The 16,170-nt window shown below is 52.8% G+C and overlaps 2 protein-coding genes across 28 annotated transcripts in view; one reads left to right on the top strand and one right to left on the bottom strand.

Moving 5' to 3' along the window:
• Klc1 (kinesin light chain 1) overlaps nt 1-7,920 on the top strand; it is a 58,189-nt gene extending 50,269 nt beyond the window's left edge. For 9 of the 26 annotated variants that reach the window (XM_017796206.2, XM_017796205.2, XM_029559926.1 and 6 more), the window contains 2 exons: nt 1,538-1,604; nt 2,431-2,905. In XM_017796206.2, the coding sequence (XP_017651695.2) occupies nt 1,538-1,604; nt 2,431-2,496 (133 nt within the window). In that variant the 3' untranslated portion in view covers nt 2,497-2,905. Of the gene's footprint in view, nt 1-1,537; nt 1,605-2,430; nt 2,906-7,126; nt 7,200-7,516 lie in introns of those variants that run through there. The other 17 variants (XR_003848205.1, XR_003848207.1, XR_003848204.1 and 14 more) reach the window with 3 other exon arrangements.
• Xrcc3 (X-ray repair cross complementing 3) overlaps nt 3,276-16,170 on the bottom strand; it is a 13,069-nt gene continuing 174 nt past the window's right edge. Inside the window, exons 1-8 of one of the 2 annotated variants that reach the window (XM_017796213.2) lie at nt 16,008-16,164; nt 14,395-14,528; nt 12,327-12,464; nt 11,015-11,227; nt 8,556-8,710; nt 6,012-6,224; nt 5,876-5,922; nt 3,276-5,794 (exon numbers count right to left, since the gene is read on the bottom strand). In XM_017796213.2, coding sequence (XP_017651702.1) covers nt 5,539-5,794; nt 5,876-5,922; nt 6,012-6,224; nt 8,556-8,710; nt 11,015-11,227; nt 12,327-12,464; nt 14,395-14,479 — 1,107 coding nt within the window. In that variant the 5' untranslated portion in view covers nt 14,480-14,528; nt 16,008-16,164 and the 3' untranslated portion in view covers nt 3,276-5,538. Of the gene's footprint in view, nt 5,795-5,875; nt 5,923-6,011; nt 6,225-8,555; nt 8,711-11,014; nt 11,228-12,326; nt 12,465-14,394; nt 14,529-16,007; nt 16,165-16,170 lie in introns of those variants that run through there. The other variant, XM_008825554.3, reaches the window with a different exon arrangement.

The following is a 16,170-nucleotide window of genomic DNA, read 5'->3' as shown; positions in this document are numbered from 1 at the left end:
ATCCCAGAGACTTGGGAGGTAGAGGCAGGTGGATCAAGAATTCAAGATCATCTGACTACATAGCGAGGAGTGAGGCCAATCTAGGCTTCATGAGACCATGTCTCAATGAAAACAAACAAGCTAAGGGGCTTCATGTGGACTGTGGGGGGGAGTCTGTGATTTAGCCGGGGGTGGTGGTGGTGGATGCCTTTAATGAATTACCAGCACTTGGGAGGCAGAGGCAGGTGGATCTCTTGAGTTCGAGGTCAGCCTGGTCTCCATAGCAAATCCAGGGAAACCTTGTCTCAGACAAAAAAAAAAGAGTTTGTGATTCAGTTTTATGTTATTTATAGATTTCATTAAGGATTTTAAAGATTTCAATGGGAAGAAAAAAACATATTCCTTTTTTTTTTTTAATTCTTTCATTTTGTTTATTTATTTTTTTAGTCTTTTTGAGACAGGATCTCCCTATGGCCCCAGCTGTCCTGGAACTCGCTATGTAGACCAGGCTGGCCTCAACTCAGAGATCCATCTGCCTCTGTCTCCCAAGTGTTGGATTAAAGGCATGTGTCACCATGCCCAGCTTTATTTTTTTATTTTATTTTATGCATATGAGTATATTGCCTGCATGTATGTAGGTGTACCCATGTTGTGCAGTGCCCTCAGAGGTCAGAAGTTGTCGCATCCCCTGGAACTGGAGTTATGGACGGTTGTTAGCCACTATGTTGGTGCTGGGAATTGAACCCAGGTCCTCTGCAAGAGCAGCCAGTGCCCTTAACCACCGAACCATCTCTTCAGTCCCCATTTCTTTTTTGAGACAGAATCTCACTATTTAGTTTCGGCTGGCCTGGAACTCACTATGTTGACCAGGCTGGCCTTGAACTCAAGAGTTCTCCTGCCTCTGCTGGAATAAAGCTGTGTACCACCACACCTGGACTCTGTATTTCTTTACATGCTAAGACCATGAAATTTTTTGTTTTCTGTTTTTTTGTTTTTGTGAGACAGGGCTCCCTCTGTAGCTCAGGCTGTTCTCGAACTCATGACCTCATGCCCTAGCCTTATGATTGCTGGGGTCATAGGTGTGCATCACCATGCCCAGCTCCAAAGTTTGGTTTTCTAAGTAGAAAAATGGTAATTTCAGTTTATCTTGCTAATGGTTAAATTGTTTTTCCTACTGTTGATTCACGAAGAAATACAGAATGTATTTATGCACCTGGTCTTCACAGTGAGCCTGGAGTATCTCCTTGGGTGCGAGAGCCCCACGGGAGCCCCAGACACTGAAGGGCAACAGAGCCTTCAAACCCCGGCTGAGCCTGTTGCGAAGGTGGGCCCACGGCATTTTTGGGTGCTGCATTATGAGGTATAAATGCTGCTAAAAATGCAGATGGGCACCACATCCATTTAAAGCCGGAACATTCATGGGAGAAAAAGGCCACTCCTGAGGTCCCATGGTCCCCACATCCCCCCGAGAGCAAAAGGGATCAGCTTAGCATGTTTCCTATTGCTGGCTGACAGCGTGCTGATGGTTTGTCCTTGCATGTCCATGTCCGGGTTGCAGCATGAAGCGTGCCAGTTCTCTGAATTTTCTTAACGCGGGTGGCAAAACCACAGAAGATCGTTTCCAAGTAAGGAGTCTGCCCCACCTGTGCCCTGGCTGCCAGGCCCCGAGCACGTCTGCCACAGACCGCCCCTGGCCTCTCCCCTTGGCCTCCCCCCACTGCCTCGGGCTTATGTACAATGTCTACAGCACATCACTGTGAAGGCCAGGAATTACCAGTTGGCTGTTCTAGTGAGCTTAGGAAGAGTTAACTCTATTACTTTATTCTGATGAAAATAGTAGTATCAGTTTGAGCAGTTCTCTAGTAGTAGTCCAATGTGGGCTCTAGTAAATTTGTCCCACTCAGTTAAGCTGCTCTCAGAGCTTTAAGCATTCAAGGCCTTTCTGGCATGATTAACATGTTGTCATTGGACACTGAGATCTTAGTGCAAGTCTCACACAGATGTAGCAGGCTGTTTTCTCTTCACATTGAAAACTTGGCCTTTCTGGTTTTCCCTTCTGTCGGACTTGATTGGCCATTGGGTGTCGTCACCTTTGGTGACCCTGGACCCTACCCTGTTGTGTTGGGTCCTGAGAAGATCTGGCAGGTGGGACAAGCTACAGCTTGCTGGTTGTTGTCTGTGCTGCCACATGGAGCTTGTCCCGTGACAACAGACTTGGTTATCACAGGCTACAGCGGTCTGTGGCCCGAATCCAGATAATAGCATATAGGTTTTCACTGGTTGGCTTGTCCCTATCACTGGGCTGCACCTCCAGCCCTGAAGCTCAGTCTTTCAAATCCAGCTGCACAGTGTTTACATGTGCAGACTTGGGCGCTGGGGCTGGTTGCTTGAGATGATCTTAGAAGTAAGTACTAGTTACGTAAAAGTTTTCCCGTTTGCTTTTTCACACAGGAACGAAATAATTGTCTGGCAGACTCGAGAGTACTGAGCGCCAGCCACACCGACCTAGCCCACTGAGGGCTGAGACAGACCTAGATAGGATCCCTGAGAGTAACGGAGCCCTGACACCCTGCAGCCCCAGCAGCCCCTCCAGCTTGCCCTCCTGGTGGGGGCAGGAGTCCTTTCTAGATGGTGACGTCCACCAACATCTGGAGGCCGCTACTTAAAAAGCGCTGGGCAGCTATGCCCAGAATTCTGTTGCCTGGTCTGCACCTGTGTACAGGAGCTGCTGATGCCCAGATCCAGCAGTGCCGTGGCCAGGGAGGCAGACCGGGCTCCAGCTGGCGGCCCTGGCGAGTGTGATCAGCTGCTGTCGTGGATGTTCTTGCACTCCTGCCAGCCACTCTGTCGTGACGCTGAATCTATTTAAAAACTGAATATTATGATAACGCTGTTGAGAATCAGAAACAAACTACTTCCTTTCAGATTGGAAGCTTGCAGGAGTCTCTGTCCACAGGGCTCTGTAGACTGTCCACTGCTGTCGGGCAGCTTCGGTGAAGGGCACTGTGCCAGTGGTCTGGAATCTCCTTTCCTCCTGGTGCCAAGCACATAGAGCTCTCACAGGGTGGGTTTTGACAAGACTCTCAGATTAACTTTGAGGCATTGAGGCAACGTGTAAGACTAAATTTCAGCTAAGAAAACATAAGACAAAGGGCAAGGTGAGCACTGTCCGTGTCAGGGCCAAGCCAGAACAAGCTAGCTGAGAGGGAACCTTTGGACTGTGGGGAGTCTCCATTCTAGCCTCAAGTTAGTCTGAAAAGTGGACTGTCTGTAGAAAGCATCGTTTTAAGCTGGGGTAGCGAGGAATGGGATTTGTGGATCTCCAACCCATGTAAAAGCCTGGTGGGTGTGTGGCCCTCCTGTAATCCAGTGTGCAAGAGGCAGAGATGGGACTCTGGAGCAAGCTGACTGGCAGTCTAGCTGAGCACCTGGCTGAGGAAGACTCTGTGGAACTTGAAGTCTCCACTGTGCAAGCTAGGACCCACTGCATTTTAACATTCTCAGAAAGCAAGAGCCCATTGTCCCTTCTCAATGCTCTCCATGATGAGAGGGTGCTAAGTGAGAGCCATACCTATTCCTCATAGTTCTGGACAAACCCAGGTCTGAGTTCCCACCAACTGGCAGGGCAGGTGTCCACACACAGCAGTGACTTTCTGCCTGTGGTGGGCACAGCAGGCACCTGTGCTTCCTGGTCAGGGAGGCTCTAGGTGTTCAGTGTCTGAAGGGTTCAACATGTTTTCTGGAAAGCTGCTGGGAATATCATGTAGTCTGTTAGTGTTTAATCTTAATGTGTGTGCAGCTGTGCATGTGGAGGTCAGCGGACAACTGGAATTGGTTCTCTCCATCTTTGTGTGGGTTCTGGAGATTGAATTAAAGTTGCCAGGGTTACATGACAAGCACCTTTTCCTCAGCTATTTCACTGACCTGAGAGCCAGTGTTTATAGTAACATACATTAAATAATCAGTAATATACATAAACCAGGGATTTGTGCTTAGTTCACACATCCTTTGTCACAACCTCAAAGACCTGCTCTGAGAAGCATGCTGGGCACAGGTCTGGTGTTTGCTGCACCCATTTCCCGAGCAGCACATGCCTGTGATCACAGATCTGGGCCAGTAAGGTGGCAGTTCATGCAATGCAGGTTGGCAGGGGTGGTGTAGCTGGGCAGCTGGCCTCAGCAAATCCAGCGCTGACAAGCAGCTCCCAACACTGGGAGGAGTTCATGGTTCTTGATTCTGGAAGATGGTGAGGTGAAAGATACCTTAGTTGATATACTAGGTAAACTACTGGTAGGGGAGGACCTGTAGGTGCCCCTTGCCTGGCAGGTGGAGGTGGGCCTTTGGGAGCATGTCTTCAAAGTGTGCCTAATTATCAATACAACCTAGTTAGTAAACAACTTAGAATTGTTGATAGTTATAAAAATGTTTTATTTCCTGTTAAAAGTGTTTTCCCACCCTGTTTTACATGAATGAATTCTAAACAATTTGTCCCACATTCATGCCAGTGGTAGAGTACCTGCCTTGTATGTACAAGGTCCTAGGTTCCATCCTCAGTATTGCCAAGGGTGGGGGAGGGGGAGGTGGCTTTGGTCTGATGAGCACAGTATAGAACAGGGTCCCTAGTAGTCTTGGGGTCCATGCCAGGCACAGCACCCTGGGAAGATCATGGCATCTACCATAAGCCGTATGCTTCCCTCAAGTGGGGACACTGGCAGTACATATCCTGTGTGAGGAAGGCACACACCACTTGGAGCAGCAGTGCTCTTTGGTGAGGGCCTGGTTTCCTCGTGATATCAGGCAGCACTTGGAGATACAGGGGTGGGTTCAAGGTTATCACAGCCCTGTCCTGTGAGCACACATTCCTAGGTGACTGCTGTTGGCCAGGAGTCCATGATGAGGTAGTGATCCTGGAGTTGTGGGTGATGTGTTACTAAGGGCGCTGCCTTTGCATACTGGGGCCCTCTAAGGCATCCTGCTGTGTCCCTGAGGGACGCTCTGCCAGGCCAGAGCTGCCGGACTGGGCACAGACAGGCCTTGGTGAGGACTCACAAAGCTGCTCTTTGTACCTGCCCTAAGTTGTTGGCATGGCCTGTGGCAGCCAGGTACAGCCAGTACCACCTCCTTTCCCTGGATCTGCAGAAGTCAGAGCCTGGGGTCATCTCGTTTTGGGCAGATATGTGTTGGGAGCAGGGGGCACCTCACTGTGGCCCCAGTGAGGGTATCACTGGGGTGGTCCTAGACCATTTTGCCAGAGAGGAGGCCCTACCAGACAAGCTGTTGACTCGGCCCTGGGTAGAAAGCCAAGGGTGGGCAACAGCGGCCCCTTGTCATTCTGGGACTTCCAGGGAGTCACCCTCAGGGCTGTCAACCCCTGGTCAGCTCTTCCTCTGAGGGCCAGTATGTAGGACCAATGGCTGAGGCCCGACAGGCTGGGTGGGTGAACCCCAGGAAGGGGGAGCAGACGCTGAGCCTCAGCTGGATATCTGTTCACCAGCTGCCAAAGTGCTGGTAGGACACCATGCTGGCACAGCAGCACTTTAAGGGTTTATTATGACCTGGTCAGGCAGATCCGTTGGTGCCCCCGTGTTTGCAGGAGGCGGTTCCTGGCACCCCTCGAATGCCTTCCTCATTGACTGTGTAGCAGCAGGAAGAGGGGGGCAGGTGGGGGGCAAAGAGTACCCGTAGAGTTCGGGCTGGGCCACTGGCCAAGCTCAGGGTGGTGTGGCTATCATGGACCCGGTCAGCCATCACTCTCATCAGGAGCTGGTTGGCCCAGGTGATGCCAAGGGCTGGTGAAAGGCGTTCATCCCAGGCCCTGAGATAGAAAACGGACATTGCTGCTTGTGAACGCCCCACCCACCCCTTGTGTCCAACACGCTGAGGTGTCCGCACTCACCCCACTGGTCTGAGTATAGATCCCTGCTCCTCCACCGTCTCTGTCACCTGGAAGAGCCAAGTGAGGGTCAGCTCAGCCTCTGCCACAGCCCTGCTTTCCCCAAGGTCACAGGCAAGCCCCAGCTAGCCTCACCTACCTGGTTGATGCACAGCACTGGGCTTTGGAAAGTGCCGCTCAGCCGTTGGAGTGTGGCCCCCAGTGACTGTAGGTGCCTGGCCCTGAGGGCTGAGGCCTCTATGTCAAACTCACAGCGGAATGGGGCTGCGACTGAGTCAACCACTACCAGGCGGGCCATGCCCCTCGACAGCAGAACAGGGACCTTCTTACTCACACACTCCAACAAAGCATCCTGTGGGGCCAGGGGACACGCATCATGGTCTACTCTGCCAGTGGTCCCAGGTCCCTTTCAGACAGTCCCAACTGAGCTGCAGCTTTCTGACACTCTTGCTGGCTGCCTCTTGCCTGTCTTGGGTGGAGACTCACCTGGATCTTCAGCCTGCTCCTGCACTGTTCTCTTACGGGCCCCTTTCAGTGTGCCCCCAGCCTTCTCCTTGAGTCCTGCCCCTCCCCTAGTCATTATGGGGACAGCCCCACTGCAGGTACTGAGCAGCCTCCTGGACCCAGACATCGCCACTGCTGCCTGGTGGCCACCTGGTAGGACTGTCCTGCAGACAAGTCTGCGTGGCCCACTCTGAGCAAGGGAGGGGGCAGCAGTTACTTCCAGGCCTTTATGTGATGGGGTGGCCACACCTGCTGGTGGTAGGATGGGGCAGGGGTGTCCCATTCTCCTAAAGGGCCTGTGTCATCTTAAGGCTGCACCCTGGAAAAAATGCAGGTGGGGCTAAGGTAGGAATGGCTCTGGGCTGTTTCCCTGCTGTCCATGTGGGCAGTCCTAGAATGGGTGACCCGCCCTACCAAGGCTTTACTGCTCACTGTGTCCAGTTGGTACTAGAGCTGGGGAGCTGTGGTGTGGTAGAGAGCCTTACTAGCTGGGCGGTCCAGGTGTGGGGGCAGAACATCTGGGGAGGGTACATGGCTGCTGGGCCAAGCAGGGCCTTGATGGTGACCATGTGCTTTCAGATGGTGGTGAGGTTTTGGCTAGGGCCTCCACACTGCCCCTAAGTTCAGTGTCTTCAAGCAATCTTGGCTGGCTAGGCAGGTAGCCCAACACTGGCTGTCACACTGGCAGTTCTGAGGAGCTGTGGGTCTGGCATCCAGCCCAGAGTGAATTCAGTCTGTACTTCTCTCCAGGGCATCCCCAGCAGAGTCTCTCTGTGTGGAAAACGACAGCAGCAGCCTAGAAGACGCTAGCACTAACGTGAGTGTCAGTATCTACCCCAGCTGGGGCCTGGGCACTGGGGGGTGGCAAGCAGGGACTGTACCTGTTAACTGTAGCTGGTCCTGACAGCCAGAGGAGGTGGAAGGGGAGCAGGTGTGGCCCCAAAGCTCTGCTTATAGAGAAGAGGGGAGGCCCTGTGTCTATGTCCCGGCTGCCTCTTTTGAGACGGACAAAATGCACATCTTCTGTGGCTTTGAGCCCCAGGGAGGCTGACACTGAACCATTCCCACCTCTGGGCAGGTCCTGGGGGCAGGAGAGAGAGGCCTCCCTGAGCTGGCCTGACACAGAGCCTTCTCTTGCAGTGACCTGGGCCTGGCCTGCTCTAAACACCAGGATGCTGCTGCTGAGTGTGGCTCCGGAGCTGGCCCTGTGAAGGCCAGGGTGGGGCTGGGAGGGCCCTTGCTAGGAGCCTGCCAGACTAACTTAGTTTCCCCTGACCACATGATGTGGCACACATACTAAAACCTACACCACTAGCAGGGTCTTGGAGAGCGTCTCTTAGCCAGCAAGGCCCCTGGTGACCTGGGCAGCCTGAAAAGGACTGGTGGGTATGGCCTGTCCCCTTCCTGAGAGGCTCATGGACACATCTGAGTCATCTTCTGCCTCCCTCTCTATGCCACTTCTCACGCGTTTAGTTCCCTGCGTTGTGTGTGAGAATGTATTTTTATTGTACATTTTTTTAAAATTAAAAAGTTTATACACCTTACCCTTTCCCTGAATGTCTTTTCATAACTTAAAATTGTGTGTGTGTGTGTGTGTCCATGTCCACAGTGCTTTCCATGTGGAAGTTGGACAGACTTTGTGGAATCAGTTTTCTTCCTCCCCAATTTCCTCCTGGGTAGATTGACAGATAACATATAGGGGCCAGCTAAGTCTGCATTTCAGGTAAGAAATACATATGGCCTAAATATGGGGAGACACACCAGAACATGACTAGGTTTGTTGTTTTCTGAGGCAGAATCTTAGTTTCTATGAAGCCCAGGCTGGCCTGGAACTCACAGATCCTCCTTCCTCCCGTTCCCAAGTGTTAGGCACCACCACTCAGCTTGATTACTTTTGGGGTGAAATTCATTTGTTTCTGAACATGCTGGAGAAAGTGTGCTAGCATTCCCAGGTGCCTGGCCCACAGGCAGCAGCTCCCTCTCTGCCCCTCCTCCCATGTCTCATCTGACTCCTTGCCCTCCAACATCTGACATGGATTCTGGTCTTCAAGACGTTGGCGTCTCCTCTTAGTGACTTTTACCCTCTGGCTCCGTCTGTGAGTCCCTACATACCACGTGTCCTGAGTTGAGCCTGGTCTCTGCACAGTGACTGCCCCTTTGTGAGCAGAAACACACTCACCACATCTGCTGCGTGCTCTATGAAGATCTGATTGCTGAACTTGATCTTCTGGATCACCTCCTCAGGCACGTCTGTCCGCATCCGCTGCTGTTGCCCAATGAGCTGCCATAGCCGCTTGCTGGGGAAGACGTCTTCTGTGCAGATATAGACAGCCCCTGGGAAGACAGCACCCGGTGTGCATGGAGGACCGGAAGTGGGCCTGTGGCCAGACAAAGCAAAGGGAAAAGCAGAACCTGGGAGGGCAGCAGGTTATGGCTGGTTTTTTCCACCTCTGGGGAACACAGGCTAGATCTCCAATCTGATACCAGGTACACACATGCCCCATGCTGGGCTATCCTGCTAGCTCACTCCTGCTTCCCTGTTCCCCACTGGACTGGGCATGGCAGAGTTGATCACCAGGACCTAGGGACTTTTGGAAATGCCTCAGATGTAGGATACCTCCTACAAGCTACTTGGGCCTCTGCTTCCTCGACTTGGGCTACCTGGGGACACCAGTGCCTTGGAGGTAGCTACAAGAGCAGCAGTCAGAGGTCACCTGGAGCACACCCCTGCATAGTACACTGCTGGGCCAGACCTTGTGCCAAAGGTGGTGAGATCCAGCAACTGAAAAGAGCGGCCCCTGGCAGGAAGCCCTGTTTGTCGGCAGTGGGTTTTCAACAGAGATGCCAGTGCCTCAATGGAGAAATGTTCATTTTTCCAGAGACGGTGATGGGATTACTGGACACCCACAGGCTAAAGTTGTAGAGCTCTGAGAAGAAAAGCTACCAGCAGTCTTCCTGACCTTAGATTGGGCAGTGGTTTGTAAAAAAACACAAAAGCACAAGCAAACAGAGAAACTGCACTTCAGAGAATTAAAGCTGTTTTAAAGAACACCATTAAGTAAAGACGGGCTGGAGAGATGGCTCAGTAGTTAATGGCACTGGCTGCTCTTGGCGAGGACCCTGTTCTGTTCTCAGCACACACATGGCGGCTAACACCCATCTGTAACTCCAGTTCCAAAGGGATCTGATGTCCTTCTGGCATTTCATGCATGTGGTGTACTTACACGTAGGCAAAATACACAAAAATAAGTAAATCACGGGGCGCCACACGCCTTTAATCCCAGCACTAGGGAAGCAGAGGCAGGCAGATCTCTGTGAGTTCAAGGCCAGCCTGGTCTACATAGTGAGTTCCAGGACAGCTGGGGCTACAGGGAAACCCTGTCTCAAAAAGACCAAAAAAAAAAGTAAATCAAAAATTAAAATTAAGTCAGGCACAGCGACGCACGCCCTTAATCCCCGTGCTCAGGGAGGCAGAGGCAGGTGATCTCTTGTTTGAGGTCAGTCTACAAGGAGAGTTCCAGGCCAGGTGGGGCTACAGGGAGACCCTGTCTCAAAAAGACTAAATAAATAAAATTAGATTAAATAAAATAAAAAAAGATGTCACACACATCTTTAATCCCAGCACTCGGAAGGCAGAGGGTTTATTTTTGTGAGTTCCAGGCCAGCCTCGTCTACATAGTTCCAGGCTAGCTGGGGCTACAGGGAGACCCTGTCTCAAAAAAGACCAGAAAGAAAAAGGAAATAAATAATATCCAGGACATATTGGAGTCTCACCCTGTAGCCCAGGCTACACTGCAATCCACTGCGTAGACCAGGTTGGTCTCCAACTTGCATTCACCTTTGTACCCCTGCCTCCCAAATGCTGGGGTCACGGGTGTGTACCACCGCAGCCCGATGAGAACCCCTGAGACTCAGCAAGCAATAAGAAGGTAACTTTAAAGTGGGTGTCGTAAAAGGCGCTCCAGAGGCCGACACCACGCAGACTACGTGTTGCACTGCTGCAGACCATGGAGATGCTAACCACCTCCCACCCTGTGGTGCTACTCTAGAAGCCCACGTATAGTGCTGCTGTGGTGGGAGCCAGGCTGGTGCAGAACACGGTAATGCTCAGGAGTCTGACTTGGTCCCCAAACCCCCTCCCCATTATGGGCACAGGGTGCACAGCTCAGGCGGCAGGACCCTGGCCTGCTTTGCAGGCAGCTCTGACCCACAGAAGGCCCAGGAGGCCTTGTTGAGAACTTCACTCTAACCAAGCTGTCCACTTGCTGCTCACTTCACAGGAGCCTCAGTTGTCCTCCAGCCCTAACTAGAAGGAACATATCCCATGTTCCCTGCCTTCCTGGGTCTGTGGGCCAAGTGCACTGCAGGCAACATAGACTGAGTGCAGGGTGGGGGGCCTCAGCTTGAGCTCTGTAGCAACCACAGGGCCAACTGCTGCTTTCCCAAAGCCCAAGCCCAGCTCCTTCTCCCCCTTACTCTCTTGGAAGGAAGATGGGAATCTTAGGAAACTGCCTGAGAGGTAGCCACTACCCCCTCCCCCCATCAGTGGAAAGTAGCCCCCCAAGCAGGCAGGGGCCAGAGTGCCATCTGGTTGGGACCCTACCTTCCCTGCCCCTCAGGAAGGGGCAGCCAACTCACCAGCCTCCAGGCCTCCATACTGTTGTGGGAACTGCACAGCCAGGCAGAGCTGCAATGCCAGCTGGGTCTTCCCTGCAGAACTGCGGCCAGCTAGCTCAGTGATGCCCTCCAGGGGCAAGCCACCGCCCAGGAGCCGATCCAGGATGGGGCAGCCCAGGCTCAGGCGCTGGTGCTGCTGGGGGAAGCTTTCTCTCTTCTGGAACAGGTGCAGTGCTGCAGGGTGGCAAGGGGTCAGGCCATGTTTCCTGCCCAGAACCTGTTAGGGCCTGTGTGCCTGAGGCTCTTCAGGAAGTGCGGGCTCCCCATGCAGTGTGGCTGGAGGATCAGCAAAGTGGCCACACTGCAGAGGGTGTGGGGAGATCAAAGGGAGGGAGCCTGGCCAGAGCACTAAGTGCCGCACATGCTAAACCTACAAGAGTGTTCCTGTCACACTTCCCAGTCTGTTTCACACATACTCTAAGACGTGGCCCTTCCCTGGTGGGCACAAGCTGAAGGAACCCAAACCCCAATCAGATGGGTACCCCAATTGGCTGTTTCGAGTCTGTGCAGTTCTGTAGAGCTTCAGTACACGGACAGAATGAACAGCAGGAACTACCTGAGCAGTTGGACCTTCACAGCTCAGAAATCAGAGATGAAAACCATCACGTGGACGGTGTGTCCCGAAGTGCCACCCAGAAGCCCAGTCTCAGCAGTCCACGCTGCTGGACCCCACCCCGTCCTTCCCAGTGAGGGCCTCTGGGGTGGACGGGAGAGCTTTGTAGAAGAGCTGAGGCCCCACTGGTTAGTGCTCTGTGATACATGTTCTGTAGGGTCCTGGTACCCGGTACCTCCCCCTCCCTCCGATGGCACATTCACCTTTGGTGCTTCAGGCAACGGTGAGAGGGAGGAGCTGTCTGGAGACCACAGCAGGCCAGCCTGCCTGTGCCCAGGGGGCCAGGATATTGAGAAATTCACAAGGGTCAGAGAACCCTGTCAGGTACATATGATGCTAGGGTCTGGAAGGTCCCTCCGCCACCCCAGGCCTCTCAAGGAGACACAGCTACAGAATTTGATGCATAGCAGTCTCCCTGCACACACAGCCTTGCCCCTTCTCTGAGTCAAACAAGGGCCTCTGATGCCCTTTAGCCATTCCTTCTGTTGACCACCCACTCTAGGACTAGCATGGCCCAAACTCTCATGGCTCAGGGCCATGAGATCATGCCCAACGTGGAGTCTGGGCCTGTGGAGCATGGTGTCCACCACAGCCAGGGCCCAGTGGGCCGGATAGGTACCACACATCACCCTGCAGGCTCACCAGGTGCCAGCTGCCCACCTGTGAGGACTTGGCTGCCCTGGAGGTGTAGGGAGGCCACTCTGAGCAGGTGCTGCACGTCGTGGGGAGGCAGACTGGTGAGTCTCTGCAGATCTGGTCCGGAGTAGCACAGAACCTCCTTCACTGACCTCAGTTTGCCTGAAATTACACAGGCAAACCACAGGAAAGTCAGACTATAGTAAGGTCACACAGCAAGGACGGGGTATGTGTGTGTGTGTATGTTGGGTAGTGTGACAAGTGGATGGTGAAGAGAGGGAGGGGCCTGCTGGAGGCACCAGAGCTGTACACCTGTGACCTGGGCTTCAGGACTTCGTGTCAGCAGCAGCAGGAGCCAGATGAAGGCAAATCCTGGCTGCTATGAGGACGTGATCATCACCCTATTCTATTCTTTGCCCACAGTCCTGGCTATTTGGGGCTGAGGCAGGAGGCTCACTTGAGCCCAGCAGTTAGTTTAAGGCCAGCTTGGGCTACACAGCCAAGACCCTGCCTTTTAAAAAGTATGTTTTGGGGTTGGAGAGATGGCTCAGCAGTTAGGAGCAGATGACCCAGGTTTAATTCCCAGCACCCACATGGGGGCTAACAACCATCTGTAATTCCAGTTCCGGGGGAATCTGACAAACTCTAACCTCAGTGAGCATTGCACAACATGGGTGCATTTAGGCAGTACACGCATACACACTAAAAACAAAATTTTTTAAAAAGCATGTGTGTGGGGCTGGGTGTGGAGCTCAGGGATAGGGTGCTGCTTACCACAGACAAAGGTAAGCGGTGGGAGCTCGGGGAAGCAAAGGACGCCTTACAATAATTAGTGCACCATGGACTTCCTTGAGGAGGGTAAAGAAATTAACTCTGGGCTTGGATTTACTTCCTACATTCAAACCAGTAGAAAGAAAAAATACTGTAAATACATCCATCCAGTTCATACAACAGCAAAAAGAAAATGTCATGAAGATAGGGAATGGGTGGTTCAGTGTAAGGGGACATTCAACTGCAGGATCCTGTCACCTTCAGTAATGCCAGTGCTGAATGTGCCGGTCACAAGACAGGTCAGAGTAGATGACAGTAAACAACAGAACAGAAACCAGAGGCAAGGGGAGCCGGTGTGCTTCCGCCAGACAGACTCCTGGTCATGGAGCAGAGCTGGAGGCTCCTCAGTGGCAAAGCTGCTACTGGTGCCTCAGAGACAGTTTCCAAGGGGACACAGTGACAAGAACAGCTCCGTGGCAGGGCTGCTTCCTCCCTGTCCTCAGAGTATGGGCAGGGTGTGTGTAGCTGCAGCAACTCTGGCATGAGGCCACGCGGGAGACAAGCCCTGTGTATGCTTCTCACTGTGTAACCCTCAGGAGCCCCCTTGTCCCCATGTCCCTAACTCAGATCCAGAAGACAAAGGAGACTACAAGGGGAGCCCCGGAACTTCAGCCCTGCAGCAGGCACTGGGGCAGTGGGCACGCTGCAGCACTGGTGGAGTCCGCCTGGGGTAACTGACCAGAAAACAGTAGGTGAGTTGTCCAGTGCCCCAGAGCACTTAGAAGGGAGCCAGTGTGCCCGGCAGATCAGGGAGCAGGTAGGAAAAGCCAGCGAGATGTAGAAAACTCAGTGCATGAGAAAGTGGCCACGACTAACCTTGAAAAATACCAAAGATGCGTCAAGATGAACAGTCATAACAGTCCTGGTTCAACAAGGGCCAACGGCATAGTGAGCCATTTGTTCTGGTGATGGCGAGGCAGAGGAAGTGGGGGCATGTGGGGCACAAGTGACCTCAACTCTGAGCCCTAATAGGAAGCGGTGGATACTCAGCAACATTACAAGCAAATGCAGCAACACATGTGGTTTAGATCCAGATGCAAATAAAAAAAAGGTTAAAAGATTCAGGTATGTGTATTACTGACAAATAAAATCAACTTTAAAAGCCCTTTCAGTTAGAACACAAAAGCCCAAGGCACACTCCCACGCAGGACTGCGTGGGGCTTGGGGGACAGGGTTGGTCAGCCACTGACACGTAGTTTTACCTTAAGTGTACTGCTGTCACTCCACTGGACATACCTGTCCACGTAACACACACACACACCTTTTTTAATTGCAGCAATGATTCTGGGATTCAGATCTAGTTGATCCAAATCCATTTCCTCAGTGTGTTCACTGCCACGGTGCATCACTTCGATAGCCACAAATTCCAGTATGCTTGCTGTCAACTCAGATCACCTGTGGGAGAGAACGCACCAGAAAGTGACACACCCAGCCAGCAACCCAATGTGAAAGGGCTCACCTGGTCATCAGTGTGGTTAGGTGTCTTGGGGCAGAGGAGAGGTATCACTGTCTGAGGAAGATGTTTCTGCCAGCACCATCCACTTTAGGGACAGGCAGCTCTGAAGCCTGGGAGCATTAGACACTGGCAAAGAGCAAACCTCGCTGCCCCCTAACATTCTGAGTGTGACAGTACCCCACAGTCTGGGGTGGGAGAAGAAAGCTGGTGCTTGCTGGGCCCACTTAGTTCTCTGGGCATGTATGAGCCCAGGTCCACATGCATGGGGCTCACTCAGCATTTTTCAACTTACTATCAAGTGTGCCTCCATGAGAACTCTAGAGTTTGGGATTTTGAAGAATGCCGGGAGAATCTGCAGAGGGTGGAAGGGGCAGGGCTACAGACCCACCTCACCAGCAAGCACTGGGTGGCCCTCCCAGGAAGGGACCTAGGTGGAGAACAGCAGTCTTCCCTCCCACCTGGATTGGCTGAGCCAGGACTGGCCTAATGTCACAAAAGCCATGTCCCACAACAAGCCATCTCCTGCAGTGTTCCAAATGACAGTGCAAAGAAGAGCTAAGGGGTGTGTGTGGAGATGGCTCTGCAGGTAAAGTGCTTGCTGTGGAGGCCTGAGGATAGGAAGACTGGGTGCCAGTAGTGCTTGGGGCATATCGTATGCAAGGGTCAAAAACCAGGTTACAGCCAGGCCTGGTGGTGAGTGCCTTTAATCCCAGCACCAGGGAGGCAGAGACAGGTATCTCTGAGTTTGAGGCCAGTCTGGTCTACGTAATAGTCCAGGACAGCTGGACCTTCAGGGAGACCATGTCTCAAACACACACACATACAACCAGATCACTGTGGCTGGAGAGATGGCTCACAGGTTAGGAGCACCTGCTGCTCTTGGCAGAGGGCCAGGATTCAGTTCCCAGCACCCACATGGTGACTGACAACCAATCTTAACTCCAGTTCCAGGGGATCTTCTGACTTATGCCGGCAGTGAACCCACGGTTGCACTTGCATGCAGTCAAAACACATACACATAAGCAGTAAAAACACATACACATAAAATAAACAAACAGGGGCCGGAGAGATGGCTCAGCGGTTAAGCACTGGCTGCTTTTGCAGAGGACCTGAGTTCTAGTCCCAGCACCCACATGGTGGCTAACAACCGTCCAAAGCTCCAGTTCCAGGGGGTCTGACGCCCCTCTGTGGGCACTGCATGACACAAGTGCACTTACACACATGCAGGCAATACACTCATACACAGAAAATAAAAATAAAATAAAAAAACAGACACAGACACACACACACAGAAAAAAAGCTACAGGTCAAGTCAAACAGCAACGGGTCATGCAGTGGCTGGCCTGGGACGTTGGGTACTGGAAAGTAGTGTTCCTGCAGTCTATGGAGGCGCCTGCGCGGAGGGCGGAGCTCGGTACCTGGGGTACCGGGGGTGCTGGGGTGCTCCGGGCTTGGTCCCGGCGGAGGGGGCCCAGGTTTTCCCCATCTCCGGGACCGAAGGGGTGTGGCACTGCAAGCCGGCCCAGCCTAGGAAGCCCCTCCTCCGAGGTCTCCGTCGCTCCAGGCCCCCGCGCTCCAGGA

The sequence above is a fragment of the Nannospalax galili genome, unplaced genomic scaffold, assembly GCF_000622305.1.
Source record: "Nannospalax galili isolate Female #2095 unplaced genomic scaffold, S.galili_v1.0 scaffold188, whole genome shotgun sequence".
Classification (NCBI taxonomy): Eukaryota; Metazoa; Chordata; class Mammalia; order Rodentia; family Spalacidae; genus Nannospalax; species Nannospalax galili.
The sequence above is the reverse complement of the archived record's forward strand: the minus strand, read 5'-3'. Positions and strand labels throughout refer to the sequence as shown.